General features: G+C 37.8%; 1 protein-coding gene across 1 annotated transcript in view; it reads right to left on the bottom strand.

Moving 5' to 3' along the window:
* The window catches only part of dnajc4 (DnaJ (Hsp40) homolog, subfamily C, member 4), a 28,345-nt gene extending 11,169 nt beyond the window's left edge, over positions 1-17,176 (bottom strand). The window contains exons 1-6 of the mRNA XM_057850743.1: positions 17,088-17,176; positions 16,758-16,832; positions 14,448-14,575; positions 13,822-13,912; positions 5,894-6,081; positions 1,193-1,363 (exon numbers count right to left, since the gene is read on the bottom strand). Of these exons, the coding sequence (XP_057706726.1) occupies positions 1,193-1,363; positions 5,894-6,081; positions 13,822-13,912; positions 14,448-14,539 (542 nt within the window). The 5' untranslated portion in view covers positions 14,540-14,575; positions 16,758-16,832; positions 17,088-17,176. The remainder of the gene's footprint in view (positions 1-1,192; positions 1,364-5,893; positions 6,082-13,821; positions 13,913-14,447; positions 14,576-16,757; positions 16,833-17,087) is intronic.
* Positions 17,177-17,421: the final 245 nt, after the last annotated feature.

Raw genomic sequence — 17,421 nt, 5'->3', positions numbered from 1 at the left:
ATTCAGGGTGCTACGATTCGATTTTTGAACGATGATCGCGGTATTGACGATGATCACGGTTATCGCGATTATCGATGCATTGTACAGTACTGATGAATAAAGTAGCCAAACAAATTTATGTCCATTATTTATTTAAAATATCCTTACGATTCAACATGAAAGATGGAAACATGCCCATACAACAACAACAAACAAACAATAACTAAAAAGCTGCTCTTAAGCTGCTTTTTTATTTATTTATTGTTTTTTACAAGAAAGTGCAAAAACAAACATTTTAAAGGGAGTACTTAGTATTTCTCTCAACAATACAATAAAATATACACTGGTGGAATGAATTCTACATTTTCTGGACACAAACAAAGTGTCTTTAGAAATAAAACTTCTTTTAACCAATATACTTTGTTTTCACAGTATTACAGGTGGAAATCACAACTGCCCTTGACACCGCCACACACACACTCATTACAGCGCACGCACTTCTCTCCCGCAACAACAGATTTCTATTTCGCATGTTTGTAGTGTTACCGCCGTACTTAATCATGGTTTTACACATTCTGCATATGAAATACACGTAAGCGAATTAGCTAATTAGCTTAGCGCTAACTATTAACATCTAAAAAACAACAACAATAAAGGCTAAACAGTACAGGAGGGTTCGTGTACTCACCTCTAATAGACGCACACAGGTCTTAGCAACACACTCAGGACATTTGTCAATTGAAATGCCTTATAACTACTGCTGGAAAGTAGGAAAGACAAGTAGCAACGAACTATCTCTCTTCCCTTCTCGCTCTAAAAAACAACATGTGCACGTGTTATATGTGCTTCTGTTACTGCTTGTCTCATACACAAATTCAATTTCTAGTCTTTTAAAAAGGAGTAAATCTCTCTCCCAGCATCCATCATAACGCGTCCGTTAACGGTGTCCGGGCGGCAGACGTGTCTAGAATTTCGTTCGGCAATGAGCGGCTGTCATAAAGTTATGAGTGAAAATCATCGTTTTTGAACCTTTATGAATCGCAATTTAATCGTCACGAGTTGAATCGCGATGCATGTAATAATCCATTCTTTTGGAACTCCTCTAATCTACATTTAGTTATGAGTATTTTTGACCAGGACTGAAAACGTGTGTCTTGGCACCTGTGATCTAAACAAACCTTCACATGATATTACTGACAACACTGAGTTTTACCTGAAGAATACAAAGTGCGCCCCCAAGCTGAGTGCCATGGTGAGGAAACAGTAGCCAACTAGGCGGAAGCTTCTCTTACGCCGCCGCTCCTTCTCCTCCGACGACATCTGCTGGGCGTGGGACTGATAGAATTGCTCCCAGTAACGCACGTTGTCATGTGCTGTCGTATTTCTGCAGTATAGGGTCAAACAACGGAGGAAATGATTGTTTTGTAATTGTAGACACAGTACAAATGGGATGTGATGGTTCCAGTCTGCTGGGGTTTACAGTCAGAACAATGAGCCATGAAGTATAGTGTTGAAAGGTTTAGCAACATTTAAAGGGCAGGTGACGACTTCAATTCATGAGTGTTCTACTCAGCTAAATTGTATTGGATGCATTATTCGCTGTCTCAAAACTCACATTACTAAATTTTTTTTTTTTAATTGACTGCGTAGTTTTTGAGTTACTGCCATACCAACACCTTAGCAACGAGAGGGGCGCCTCGCTGCCAGCCGCTGCCGGAGGATGAAAATTCCCCGAAGACCTCGCTAGCACTCCAATACGAAAGTAAAGCACCACGCTATCCTCGCCATATATTGCAAACATTTTTCTCGCGAGATTCATCATGCCATCTCGATGTGTAGCGATGAATTGCTCACACAAAAGCTCGAGACTCTATGAGTGGGCCAAAAAGCTTCTTCTGCAAGGATTTGGACATCTTTTGTGAGAGTCAAGCGGAAGAACTTCTCGATCAACTCTTTGTTTTCAACATTTCAGCGACGCCAGCTTTGAAAGCCTAGAAGGATACAACCTAAACAGTAAAGACGTACTGTAAGTAGACCCTTGCTGGCAATTTGATACGTTTATCACCTGATCGCGACCTGTTTTTTTTTTTTTGGTGTTTCTTGCCTGTCATAAAACAGCTTACAGGTTGTCTATTCACGTTAATCTGATACATTCATTACTAGATATATATGACTACTCGTCTGTTTTTGCAATTACTGATAATTATATCAAAGTGACTAGGGAAAGAAAGGTTCAGAGAAATCACAATGCTAGACATAGGCCTACCCATAGACTTCATAATGTATTGACGAGACACGGGGCGCGGGCCCTATCTCTGACAAAGCTGACCGAGTGGAAACACAGACAAAGAGCTTTTTACGTTGAAAATTCTTGTGAATAAATACGTAAATCCCTGAATTCTTTATAGATATGGACGTAAAACAGTCTCGATTCTTTGTAAAAAGCAAAAAACAAAAAAAGGGCAGTTAGCATTTCTTTTACGTAAATATGTTGAATGTGCTGCTAGTGTTTAAGCCACTGTGGTGCCGCCTTATCACCACAAAGAGCTTTTTACGTTGAAAATTCTTGTGAATAAGTGCTTAAATCCCTGAATTCTTTATAGATATGGACATAAAACAGCCTCGATTCTTGGTTAAAAGCGAAAAAACGGGCAGTTAGCATTTATTTTACATAAATGTGTCGAATGTGCTGCTAGTCTTTAAGCCATTGTGGTGCCGCCTTATCACCACAAAGAGCTTTTTATGTTGAAAATTCTTGTGAATAAGTGCTTAAATCCCTGAATTCTTTATAGATATGGATGTAAAACAGTCTCGATTCTTAGTTACAAGCAAAAAACTAGCAGTTAGCAGTTATTTTACGTAAATATGTCGAATGTGCTGCTAGTCTTTAAGCCACTGTAGCCCTGCCTTATCACCACAAAGAGCTTTTTATGTTGAAAATTCTTGTGGATAAATGCTGAAATCCCTGAATTCTTTATAGATATGAACGTAAAACCGTCTCGATTCTTGGTTAAAAGCAAAAAACTGGGCAGTAAGCATTTATTTTATGTAAATATGTCGAACTATGATGCCAATGATGTAGCAGCTCATTTCTCCCATTGATTTTTTTTTCCCATTTCAAAATCCATGCATGGTACGAAAAATATATTAATTACCTTGAATCGTCAAACAAATCACTCCTCCTGAGACAATCCTTCCTTTTTGTATGCGGTAAAGCTTTCATACTTTTTCAAGTTTTTTGGATCGCTGCGTGTGTGCGAGACTAACTGCGACCGACTGAAGCGGACTGTGGGACAACGGCTCCCTACTTAAAGGTGTGGTGCAGCGTCTGGGGATTGTATCCCTTCAATATCATTACGAAGTCTATGGCCTACCACTCTTCCTTTCATAAAGTGTCGAGCTGCCAACTGTCGTCATCACCAATGTCTGATTTGCAGTATAATCGTCATCATCTTACACCTCAGGTAAAAAAAACGTAGGGATTACCGTAATTTCCCGAATATAAGGCGGACCCGTGTATAATGCGCACCCCAAATTTACTTGTAAAATCTAGGGAAAATTATAGTACCCGTTTATAACGCGCACCCTAATTTTAGCACCAATAAATAGAAGAATACAAGGGAACAGAGCTCGTGTACAGATACAGAAATGTCATTTTACTGAATGGTGAAACACAGCACAAGCATAGCATATTGGTAGTTCAAAACATTACCATAAACTGACAATATTTTCGGTAATAATATGATTTGACAACTTCTCCAACTTACCAGAATCTAGGAAAAAACAAAACAAATGTGACTTTTCTTTTAAAGGCTGCTGTATAACTTGTTCGTTTCATCATGATAAATAAATGTTTCTTCCAAGGATTGATACGGTAAAATGAAAGTGAGAACGTAAGTCGGAAATCCGAGGGCTTATCGCTGTCGACACGACAGTAACAATAGGAACTATTGTTATTAGGGGTTTGAGTTTCCTGAGTGACAAATATAGTTGACGGACACACACAGGAAGTCTGTTGTTACGTTTGTTATAGTCCGAGTTGCGGAGCTGCAATACACGTTGACTCAAATGAGTTCAAGAAACTAAATTTTGTGCTTTATGAAGAGTGAAAAAAAGCAGAATTTAACATAGACGAAATCATTCGGACGATGAGCGTGAAGTATTACCGAAACAAAATAGTGACGTCACGTACCGTAACGGTCGGCAACGGATCGCCGCATACGTTTCTTCAACAAAACGTGGCCGTGTCAATAAAAAAAATCGGTTTGTATATGTATATATATATATATATATATTAGGGCTGTCAAACGATTAAATTTTTTAATCAAGTTAATTACAGCTTAGAAATTAATTAATCGTAATTAATCGCAATTCAAACCATCTATAAAATATGCCATATTTTTCTGTAAATTATTGTTGGAATGGAAAGATAAGACACAAGGCGGCTATATATACATACATACAACATACTGTACATAAGTACTGTATTTGTTTATTGTAACAATAAATCCACAAATGGCATTATTAACATTCTTCCTGTTAAAGTGATCCACGGATAGAAAGACTTGTAGTTCTTAGACAAATGTTATAGTAACAAGTTATAGTAATTTTATGTTAAAACCCCTCTCCATGTTTTCGTTGTTTGTAAAATTTTCAATCAAAAGTAGAGTTAATATAATAATAATAGGAATAAAAATAACAATAATAAGAATAGAGTGACCAAAGTCTGAGTAAGTTTTACGTGTATTTTGCATAGCTATTTTGAAATGGAATGCCAGTTCATTTTGCATTGTCGTGTAACTGTGAGAATAGGGCCTCATTACTATAGACTGAAGTGCTTTTCTTTTTGTGAACATTATTTTTTTTGAGAGAGATAGGAATATTATTTTTGTTGTACTTTCACTAAACGATACTTATGTTTGTTGTGAAGGAGAAGCTTATGCCAATAAACGGCGCGGTCCACTGAACGCCTGTGTCCACTCGCCTTTTAACATATATTGTATATTTCTGTACAGATCTTACTCAAAATACAACAAGAGACACATAATTGCCACTAAAAGAAAGAAAACTTACCGAAGTATGTGTGGAGCACAAATAGCAATTTGCATTGCATTGTGCATACAGCATAAACATCTCACAACTACTAATTCTCCCTCATTTAGAAGAAATAACTTTAGTATGGAACGGTGCTGCCCCCAAGCGGCCGGTGGCATTCTCTTCACTCTTAATGTCCATAAATGGCCTCATTGTAATCTGTTGGAGGCAATGTGCAAGCTGGTCATTCAGTGCATGCGTTAATTGCGTCAAATATTTTAACGTGATTAATTTAAAAAATTAATTAACGCCCGTTAACGTGATAATTTTGACAGCCCTTATATATATATATATATATATATATATATATATATATATATATTTCTGTCTCCATCCATGTAGCCGTTTATAATGCGCACCATGATTTTACAAGTTGATTTTGGGGGAAAAAAGTGCGCGTTATATTCGGGAAATTACCGTAATTGTAGATAATCTTTCCTTGGAACCTTTGCCATCGTTAGCGTCACGAAACAGCGATCCTGAATGGTTACTTTCGGTTAAAATAACAATGATGTCGTTGCTGCTGCTGCTATACTCAATGTTGCGTTCGGGAATTTACATCACACTTCCGGGTTTGGGAAGGGACTGTTAACGGAGTGCAAAAAAAAACCTAAAAAAAAAATGCAAATTATCCACGTAGTTACTCGTTAAAAATGACATAGTTGTTTTGACGAACTCATTCAAAGTTTATATTCATAAAATTACACCGAAATCCGAAAAGCTCTTCAGCTGCCCTTTAAGCGGGTACATAATTGGCGTTGGGATTATGTGGGACATGTGGTCATCAGAGAAACAATTAACAGCAACAAACGGGCGTCACCTGGTTCCATAGCTGTTGTGGCTGGACGCCGACCTGAAGGTCTGTTCAACTCCTCTGCTATAGGAATGTCTGATTTTGAAATCGTACTCGTTCCTGCTGGCCTCCTTACTCAGCACACGGTAGGCCTCGTTCAACTTCACAAACTGGTCGTGCAGCGTCGGGTTGGAGGGGTCGCTGTCTGGATGTAGCTGCAAATCAACAACTAGTCAGCAGGGGTCGCGTTAACCGAATATTTTCCGTCGTTGACCGGTTTTTTAAAACAGTGACGGAAAAAACTGAAGTCCATCCGTCATTTTGACAGGTTGCAATTCACACCCCAGACCACAGGGTGGCGAATGAGCATATTAATTAGCTATTGTCTCTCTTGATGCATGACGTCGTTGGCCTTACTCGGAAAAATGTCAAGGCTACTGAGTGTTTGCCTGGCACGGCCAGACTGTTCTCCCTGTATTTTTCAAACACTGAGAGAAAAGTCACAGCCTCTCGAGTAGGTACAAAATCAATCGACAAATCAGATTTGTTTATGTGCGTGACGTGTTCTTCACGAGCAACGTCACTCTTGCGCGCCGAAAGTCGTCTCGACAACAACACGGATGGCGAACGGGAGAGCCGAGAATATGGTCCAATCCGCGGTAAATTCAGTTTTAAATGAGCTAAAACACATCGACACGAGACATTGACAACAGTCTGTCTCGCGCTAGCCATGTTAAATAAACTCCTTTCTCCTCGTATGTTTATTTCCGCGTAAACATGGGCGATATGACGATATAAAACCGTCTCACGATTTTAAGTGCTGAAGGTACGTATTTTTTAGGACATCGTTATACCGCGTTTTATTAACTTTTATTTCAAACCCACTCACATCACTCGTCTCCCTTTCTCCCTTTTTACACTTCCTCGTCAGGCTCTCTAGTCTAGGCCAATCAATAGACTGGAAAGTGAGTGACGCCGCTCGGTAGCACACGCCCACTGTTACCACTTTCACAAAGGAGGTGTGCGTCATGGCGGAGGCAGCAGAGAGCGAGCTTAGCGAGGCAGAAAAGTTTACCACTAAGAAAAACTCCACATCGATTGTTTGGAACTGGTTTGGCTTCAAAGTGGACGATATAGATAAAAAAAAAACATAATTTGCAAGATTTGCAAGAAACACATAAAGGCAAGTGACGGCAACACATCAAACTTATTCCACCATTTGAAACGAAAACATCCAAAGCAATATACTGAGAGCCAAACTGCCAAAGCTAAAAAGCCAACCTCCGCTACAGCTCCAAAGCAACAAAAACTTTCGGATGCTTTCCTAAAATGCACTCCATACGAGAAACGTGGTAAACGATGGAATGACATTACCGATGCAATCGCTACCAGCTGCCTAGTCGAAAATATTTCTCAAACACTGCAATTACGACCATGTACGCACAGTGCAGAGAGACTGTCTGTGACAAATAAAGTGAAGTTTTTTGCCACAACAAGTGATCTCTGGTCCAGCCGAACTGCCGAGCCGTATCTCGGGCTGACGATACATTTCATTGACGGCCAGTGGAAACTGTGCAATGCAACGCTACAAACAACGTATTTCCCCGCGGACCACACAGGGGACCAGATCGCCATGGGACTAAGAGATGCGCTGGAAATGTGGCACCTTGATGAAAAAAATATGACCTCAATGACGACCGACAGCGGCACAAACATGATCAAGGCCCTTGAGCTCAACGGCTGGACTCGTTTACAATGCTTTGGACACAGATTGCATTTGGCAATTGGTGAGTAGGCTAAAAATGTTTAATAATTTTGGTGTAATATTATAATTTTATTATATTTATATTAAAATCATTGTTGGCTAAATTAAACGTATTATAGCCTATTTACTACAGCTGTCAGTATTACAGCTCTTCACTGTTTTATATACAATATACAATACAATACAAAAATAAAGGGGGTCATTTTTCAATTGTGAGTGCAAAGTGAAAAATTCAGTGCTTCTTTTTAGCTATCTTGCATAATAATCATAATGATTACATTGTGGATATGAAGGTTTCTATAATACAACAAAAATAATAAATCTGTAATGGGAAGAAGATAATGTAACAGGTTGTGAAATGTGTAAGTAACTCTTTTGTGCATGCAATTTGTTTTGTACATAAATGGCCCTCAAAGTCCAAAAAGAGGAGGCAGAAGCAGGCTTAAAGGGACATGCCCCTTTTCTATTTTTTTACATGATGAGTCAGTCACTGTATTTTCTCGAATGAAAATTCTGTCTAGCTTAATCATGTTATTGTGTTTTGTTTTTAGAGAATGGATCCAGGGACCCTCGGATTGAAAGAGTGATTTCGGTCTGCAAAAAAGTAGTCAGTCAGTTCTCCTTCAGAGAGAATCTTTAGCACAGGCGGCAATATTGTGACATGCCAAAGAGCTTTACTTAAATCAGAAAAAGTGGACAAACTGATATTTCTGGCAAAAAACCTGTCACTTTCTTGAACTCTTTTTATTTATTTATTTTTTTTGTTTTTTTTGTACGTATAGTAAGTTCATGTTTACTGCATAATTGCATAATGACTGCCATATACTTTGCACTGAAGGCTGAACCAAATTGGCAGCAGCAACATGTTTTAGAGCTTACTGTATTGGTTACTTGAATATTGGGCACATTTGCACAGTGCGTTTTTTTAATATATTTTTTTCCCTTTTTGAGTGACTTTAATTTTTACTATATGACTGCTATATTGTATATGCACACAACCAAGGTCAGATTGGGACCAGCACATTTAAAAGTTTACTAGTTTCTTTAGTTATTGACCTTAGGTATTCGAATAGTGTTACTATTGATATTTTATTATGATATTTTATTTTAAGTGTTTTAAAAATATCGTGATAATATCGAAACCGTGATATTGTCTTGGGAATACCGTGATATATATTTTTCCCATATCGCCCAACCCTACTTCCACGCGCAAGTCCCTCGTCCTGCCCTCGTCGCTTTGCTAACGGCACGTCTGCCCGTCGCTGATTGGTGCACTCCGCTGTCTGTTTGCCTCTTGTTAAGCTTGTTCGGACAGAATATTAATTAAAAATGAATGAAAACTAAATACTATTGAATATGTCATTATTATCATTTTAAAAATGTAAGTGACGGGTAAAAATGGATTATGACCGGATTTTTATGACACTGTCAGTCAAAATGACAGACAACGAAAAAGTCTAGCGCAACCTCTACTAGTCAGTAAATTACACACTAGCTCATTTAGGTTTTGGTTTTTACTCATTCACCTATACTTAGTAAAATTTAGTGTAACACTGCCATCTTGTGGTGTGATATTCTCAACACATCAGTCGATATTAAAAAAAAAAAAGTGATGCATATTTTTAGCAGTGACGTGCGGTCAGGGGAGGCAGGTGAGGCAGAGCCTCACCTGTCATCATGACAAAAAAATAATTATAGCATCAAATTTATATGAATATTTGTCCATTGCTCTTTATGTATGACTCATTTCAAACATTTTTTATAGTCAAAATCGCTGAATTTGCCTATTTCCTGTTCAAATAAAGAAATGAAACGAGAGGTGTGGCAGCAACGAGTAAAGCTTCACCTCTGATTGCGCAATCCATTACAAACTGGGTTGATACATGGAATTGGAGCGTGCTGGTTGCCGTACATCTGCATGTCGCCATTATAATGTTTCCAGATACGTTTATTTGACCTGATTTTCCACAGTCTGGCTAATGTCTTTATCCCTTAAAGTTTAATGTTTGTTAGCGACATATTTAGTTTTGCTGATGGGAAATAAAACCGCAGTGAAAAGGCACAGATTGCGGCAGATAGTACTCTGCCGCACTGCAAGGGGGCGTACGTGAAACTGGACTTTCCGTTAAACGTGGACGCGGTTAACACAACACCGGAGCTAAAAGGTTTGCTTCAAACTGCGGGACAGAAGATAACTCGCGCTTTTCAAACGGACTGGTACACCCGAAAAGACTGGCTATGTGGCTGTCCTTCGAAAAATCGCCTTTGCTGCTTTCCCTGCCCTTTCTTCTCAACTTGTGCCAATGTCTGGACTAACACGAGATATTGTGACATTAAAAAACTACCACGAAGCCTCAGCAAACATGAGAGCTCGACCACTCACATTCAAAGCCTGATTGCTTTAAAAACTTTTGGAAGCTCAAGGATCGATTTGGCTTTGACGAACAGCGGAATCTCAACGGTAGCATTCAGAACGCTAAGGTAAAGAGTTTGAAATACCTCATTAATGCAACCTGCATCCTATCTAAACAGGAGTTAACATTTCGTGGTAACGATGAGCGTGTAAGCTCTTCTAAACGTGGCATATATGTAGAACGATTACATGGTTTTGCTGAGAAAGATGAAAGGTTAGCTAGACTTTTGGACACATCCACTGTGTTTTCTGGCTTGTCAAATAGAACACAGAACAATCTAATTGAAGCAATCCTCTCCATTGAGGTGGAGAGATTTTTTTTAAAGTAAAGGAAAATAAGGAGGACTTTTACAAAAAGGGCGTAGGTTTGCATAGGGACGGTAGGGACATAACACTACCAACTTTTCAGGATGCTAAAATTGTCCCCACCAACTTTTAAGCAACCTTACCTTTTTTGCATGATATAATGTTCAGTTACATAGAGAATTCAGATCTTTCAATAGTTCCATATGTTGTAAGGATAGAATTGACCCTACCATTATTAAGTGAATATTTTCATTATGTTTATGTTTGCTAATAAAAACCAGACATTTATTGAGGAAGTTTTCAAAATGTTTCTTTAGTATTTTTTGAAAACAAAGGTTTGAATCGAACAGTGTATCATCTGAACCAATGCATGTAAAAGTTATTATCAGAAGATAAGGATTTATTTTGCATTGATCATTTTGCCTATTAATTAATTAGGTTCATATACATGACAAATGTGGCCCTTTGCCCCCTTCATCCAATCTGTTTGGTCTAATTAATGTCCCGTCCCCAGCAAAAAGGGTACCTACATGCAGGTTATGCTGTTATATCGTCCCTACGAATGTTGATACCAAACCTATGCCCTTCCAAAGTAACGCCGGTTTTTGTGGTGAAGGACAGGCGCAAGAGCACAAACAGTTTTCATTTCAATCTTATTAAAAAAAAAAAAAAAAAAAAAAAAGAGCTTAGACCAAGAAAAATACAATAGAATATTTAAAAACTAAATTTTGGCCTTAAATAAAATATTCTTTGTTTTTCTTTTCACACTTTTTGTTTAGCAATCTGTAATAAATTGATTAAAGTATCAGAATTAAAAGTTTTAAAAACAACGGAATATTTCACTAAAGGTCAGAATTGAATTCTGTGGTTTTGTACACCACTCTTTACTCTCATTTATGTTGCATGAATTATAGAATTGCGACGACCAACACATTGAGGGTGTAGAGCAAATGCATGTTATTTTCTTACTTTTACGTATCGATAATATGTACCGTGTGTGCGTGTTTTGTGAAGAGTGCTGATGAGATATGAAATAACCAGTAGCCAATTGAATAAGCTACCCTTTTTGGTTTATATATTTGGAAATCTGACACTAAAGGAGTCAGTGCCTCACCAACCATGAACCTCACCGCACGTCCCTGGTCTACAGATTAGACATGTGCCGATTAAGGGTTTTAAGGTATACCGCGGTAAGAAAATATCAAGGTTTCAAAACCGCAAAAATGATCCGTTATACCGTCCCTAAGGTATTAGCTATTTTTGCATGGATGCAAAATGCATGGAGAAATCCCTCTCTTGAAGCTGTAAGGTTCAACACTCCCCCACCGTTTGTTGTTCAGTGTCAGTGAGTCAGCTGTGCTATACGATGGCTGGAGGAGGTAAAACTCCTGAACTTTTTCCTCCATCGGAGAAAACAAAATCGCTGGCATGAGAATACTTCGGCTACAGAAAAGTTACAGACGGCTGCTTGATTTCGCATTTATGCAAAATGAAAGCTTAGTAAACATTAAAAGTGGGAACCTCTAGGTACCTCACGATACGATACGCGATACAAAACTCAGGACAATGATTATTGATACATTGGTCAGGAAATCATTCTATGATATTCTACAAACAACTAATGAACAGAAAAACAAGCTTCTGCTGTGAAATGGAATGAGTTTATCACTAGTAGACGTCCAATCCATTTGAACTGGGAGGGTGGCAGCGAATGAACGAGTGCCATCCCTCCCACTTCAAACGGATTGAACGTCTATGGCCGTCAGTGACAGCCAATGCCAGGCAATGAGGTAATTTTGGGCCAGTTGATTTTCAGTTACTTCCTGTTGACTTTGGGGTATTTTATGGGTCACTTCCTGTTTATTTTGAGTTACAGAACAGGAAGTGACCTGGGAATCACCCAAATGAATAGGCAGTGACTCAACAGGAAACAACAGGAAATGACCTGTAAATGCCCTGAAAATTGGACAGAATAATTGTAAATGCTCTGGTTTCGAATGAACAAATAACAGCCTTAGAGTTAACTGAGACACAATTATGGTGGAAGATTTTGGTAGCAACTTGTTGGTTCCTTTTTTTTTTTTTGACAGTGACACCTTTTTAAAACGATATCTTAATTCTTGGCAGGAGCATATCAATAACCTTTTGGTATACGAAATATCATGATATATCACCATTTCGATATTTTGTCACACCCTTAGTAAACACTTGCCACGTTTACATGGAGCCAAATATTCCAATTACAATCGGTTTAGATCTTCAAACCGAATAAAAGTGTTCCATAGAAACACCTCATTCGGAATGAACAGGCCCAAACCGAATGGAATTTCATTCCGATTCACAGGGGTGGAATATTCCTTTTCCCAAACCGATTAGAAGTAAAATTATATCATGTAAACAGGGAAGAGGAATGGTGTCTGGTTGCGTTCTTTCTGCGCATGCTCCGTACTGACGTGGTGACGTCATTTGGTGACGTAAGTAACGTCACTTGCAACGTGGCTTCCAAGCACACGCACAGCGCACCTAATTGGAGTCCGACGGAAAGTTTATATCCATGAATCCCTCCACCAGTCCACACAACTTTTTAAATGAACGGCGTGTCATTCTGAAGTGTTGTTTCCACTCGAAAAGTTAAAACAGCAGCTGATCTGACGATCGATCTCCATGTTTTGCAACGTGACGCTTTGTTTTGATTAATCTGCGCATGTCGGACGGCAGTTGTCAAACGTCCTTTCGGAATAAAGGCAGACACATGTAAACGCTGGATCGGAATAGATGAAGTGACATGTAAACAGCTGATCTGAAATTTCCATTCGGAATTATTTGAATCGGTATGAATAAAAGTCAGCATGTAAACGTGGCTACTGTCATGAACGTCTCCCACCAGCAAAGAGAGTTAACTCCAGTGTACTTAGTGTGTCTAGCGGTGGTAAAACATGTGATTTTTTTTTTTTCTCTTTGGCAAGTGTCTGTGATGAGAAAGAGAGTGTGTGTATGATGTAAACATGATACAAGTCATACACTTTTTATGGAAAATAATTCAATTTTTTTCCCCTAATGGTAATAATGTTGAGCTGTGGCAGTGGGTTTAGCCTCACATAAAGGATTGCATTTATTCAATTTTATTTAGAATATTTTGTTATTTTTGTAAATTTATTTTAACTTAACATTATAGTTATGTTCCAATTTGCAATATGTTTTTAAAAAAATAAAAATCCTGTTCAATGGAAAAAAAGTTGTTTTGTTTTCTTCTTTAAACCCAGACATTCCAAAGTAACACATTTTAGAGCTGTAATTACAATACCGTGAGACAGTGAAACTGTTTGGCTTTAGGTTATCATACCGTCAGAATATCATACCGGCACATGCCTACTACAGATATAAAGATATTTAGGATATGAAGTGGTATTTATTTAAAGAGAATTACATTGTAATTGTCTTTATACTGTATGTAAACAAAACAGTGATTACCTTTTTAGATTTGTCGAAAAATGCATTTTTGATTTCATCCAACGAGGCGTCAGATTTGACTCCCAGCAGGTCATAGTAGTTGACACCACTTCTGATATGAAAAGAAGAACACAGTGCACAGTACAGCAGAGATACACGATTGATGCACATAAATACAGAAACTCACTTGAGTAGGTATGACAGCAGAGCAGAGTTTTGGTCATTGGCTATTGGGCAGGAGGATAAACTAATTAGCATGTCTTCCTATCAGCTGAGTGATCATGGGTTTGAATCTTAGTACTCCTGTCTGAAGTTTGCATGTTGTTCCTATGTCTATGTGCTTATATCATCAGGAAGAAGATATTTTCTTAATTCAAGACTGAATTTTCCATCAAAATGAGTGTGAGCATGAATGCTTGTTTGTCACATTGTACTATAGTTTAGTGTCAGACGCCAAACACAAAAGAATCTGTTTAGGGCGCAAGTATTTGGTGTGTGCATTGTGATGTGAGCACCAAGCGCGCATGTGAGCCTACGCGACCTTTTGTCTTTGCAGTTGTCCTTGGCAATTACGTAGTTGCGTTTGAGCAAAACAAAGAGTGTGTTGACCCAAAAGGTGGGACAGACGGGCATTATTTTTAGATTACCTTTGTGCTGTGCTCCCGGACAAGAGACGCAGTCCACTCTTGTAGCACCAAAAACAACTATGGCAGAGGCGCAGCTGCGCTTCCAGCTGCATGGCCAAAGATGGCTGTGGCGGCACCACACAACGCTCCTTTGCAGGGGAAAACAAATGTGCTAATTTTGACACTGCTCTTATCAAAGCAAACAACTTAACACATGTGAAGCTTGTGCACAATATTTTTTTTACGTAATGAATCAAAAAATGCTTAAAAGAAATGTCCTCTTCAGTTCATTTCTTAAGCACAGTTTAGTTTTAATGAACTTTTGTGGTCAATTTAACCCTTTAACACCTAAGCCTATTTTGGCCGAATTTGCATGCATTTGATGTTGCCTTTATATTTCAAAGAAAAAATTGTTCACAATGGCCAAGTTGGGTCCCTTTTTTCAGAACACCTTGAACTTCATGTCCAAACTGTTGTTTTCTTCACTGACCAATTATAATACACATTTTGGACCCAAGAAGACAAAAAAAATCCAAAATATTTTTTCAAAATTTGTAATGTTGGTGTCCCATTGACAACCAAACATGCTCGACCAACCGTTTTGAAGTTTGATAATATTTATTCAACTTGTTAGGATAAACATTCAATTGAAAAAAAAATAAGATTGAATAGTTTTATGTTTGACTATCCAACACAAACAGCGGGTATGGTCATAGGCGTTTTTGGCCTTTACACATACTATGGTCAATACAGGTTATATACAGTGCAAAATAGTGAGGAAAAAAAAAATATATATATCATCTAACACAAAAAGGGTTTGGAGGATATCTCTTTGTGAAGTTAGGTATTATACCCATCACCTTATCTAAAGTATACGTACATGCAATCAAGCTTCTCGAACACACATCTATCTAAAAATTGAAACGATTCATAGTGAAGAAAAAAATATATATAACATTGAAAAAAAAGTATTTTCAAAAATATTGACAAGTAGTTCAGTTCAATTCAATTTTTTCAGGCATGCGACCCGATAAAAGTTTTTTTTTTTTTTTTTGCGCACTCAATAAAGTTTGTTTTTGAACAGGTCACTGAGCTGCGTCACATAAAACGTCACACAGCCTACTCTTCTGCCCTTTGAGCGCTGCTGTCACTTCTACTCGCCGAGACGCCGACTAATCAGAAGAAAACAACGACAAATACAGCTCATCCTATTTCTTGAGTTGATGAAAAAATGCATTAGCTTGCGCTAAAATTAGTTTTCGATTCATTCTGCACGTTTCAAAGTCGCTCGCGCATCCAACCGGTGTTCATGCCTCCTTTTCCTTAGTTGGCGCCTAGCTCGGCAATTTATTAAAAATGTTCTCATTCGGTTCGTCCTTCTTGACATCACAACGGATCTTGGGATATGTAGTCTTTTGTGCTGCTTTCGGTTTTGAAAAAGGACAAGAAATGATGGAAATATGGAGATAGATAAATGGTACATGCAGCGTTTTAATGCATATTTATGAGTGCAATAAAACTATAAAACTCAAATGACATTATCTCCCGTTTTTCTTGGTCGATTGACTTCAAATAAAAACTGGTGTGGACATCAACTTCCGCACTTTCAAATGAGACCAACCAGCGGCGCGTGGGTGAAGTAATTACAGCGTGACGAAGCTTCAAAGACGACATGTGTAAACGCGTCGCTGCCGACAAGTTCGGTGTTAAAGGGTTAAATTTTGTTTTGAGGCGTTACGTTGTGTGACAATTTCAAGTAGCACTATTTTAATGAATGTGCAGTACTCAATTTAGGGCCTGAGTGAAAAGGAAAGTTGTAAAAATGGAAAAAAATAAAATAAAAAATCCAAGAGGACAGTCAAAGATTTAGTTGCATAGTCTTAGAGGACAGTATAACATCAAAAATTAAATTTTAATATTTTACAGATGATAGTAAGGTTAAAAAGAAAAAAAGGAAGTATTTGTTTTTGACCACGCTCATAGTGTGATAAGTATTAAATTAAACACAGTACAGTACATTTTTTACACACAAAACTCATTTATCTTGTATGGAAAATAAAATACAGCTATCAATAAATATTCTCAAAACATTACACCTTTACAAAACTATAGATATTTTTCTTGCAATATTATGACAATTTAAAAATTATATGACAAACCTAGAAAACATTCAACTTTTTATCTCAAGGAAAACATGATTCCCCCCTCATAATCATAACACTTTATTCCCATCATTTTTAATCGGAAATGTAGGACTCAAGTCACCTGCAATAAGTGAGACAAACAGTCATTTTAATTTAATAATGTGAACTATTTTCCCAATGACAGTACCTTGTCTTGTTACATTAGAAGGGCACAAAAAGGATAACGTCGTCAACTGTCCCACTGTCCCTCTTCTGATGACGTCTGAGGACAACAACGACAGCGTTCTATGATTGCACACATATTTAGATTTTTTTTTATTACCGTCTTATTCGCACTGAATTTTGTATTTCTGCACCATATTGCTATTTAGCATTAGCTTCGTGTTCATAACATGCTAAAAAAATCATTCAAAAAGGTCATGCCACGTGGTGTTATCGTTATCAAGGGTGGGAAAGAACAAGTTATTGACTTTAACGTTTTAATAAATACATCAAGCGAAGCAGAAAACTGACTTACCACAATGACTTAGGTTCATAACACAATGTTCTTTAGGATGGACTCAGTTGCACAACACAGTCAAGTAGGCATTGTAAAACCGGAATATGGAAAGCGCTGCTTTCAAAATAAAATACTTGTAACTGTATAACGAACGCAATCTCAAACGTTTACAATTTATATTAATGCGGGGTTTACTAAAGTTTATTAAATTACAGTTTAACATGGATAAGTATATAAATAATTGTCATTTTAATCGTACAAACCTTAAATTTAGCTTTATTTGCTTGTCCAAAAAGTAACTGCGCTTATTATTGGCAACTTGGTGCACAGCGAGACTTTTTTTTTTTTTAAT

This window comes from Corythoichthys intestinalis, chromosome 11 (assembly GCF_030265065.1).
Source record: "Corythoichthys intestinalis isolate RoL2023-P3 chromosome 11, ASM3026506v1, whole genome shotgun sequence".
In the NCBI taxonomy this organism is placed as follows: Eukaryota; Metazoa; Chordata; class Actinopteri; order Syngnathiformes; family Syngnathidae; genus Corythoichthys; species Corythoichthys intestinalis.
The sequence above is the reverse complement of the archived record's forward strand: the minus strand, read 5'-3'. Positions and strand labels throughout refer to the sequence as shown.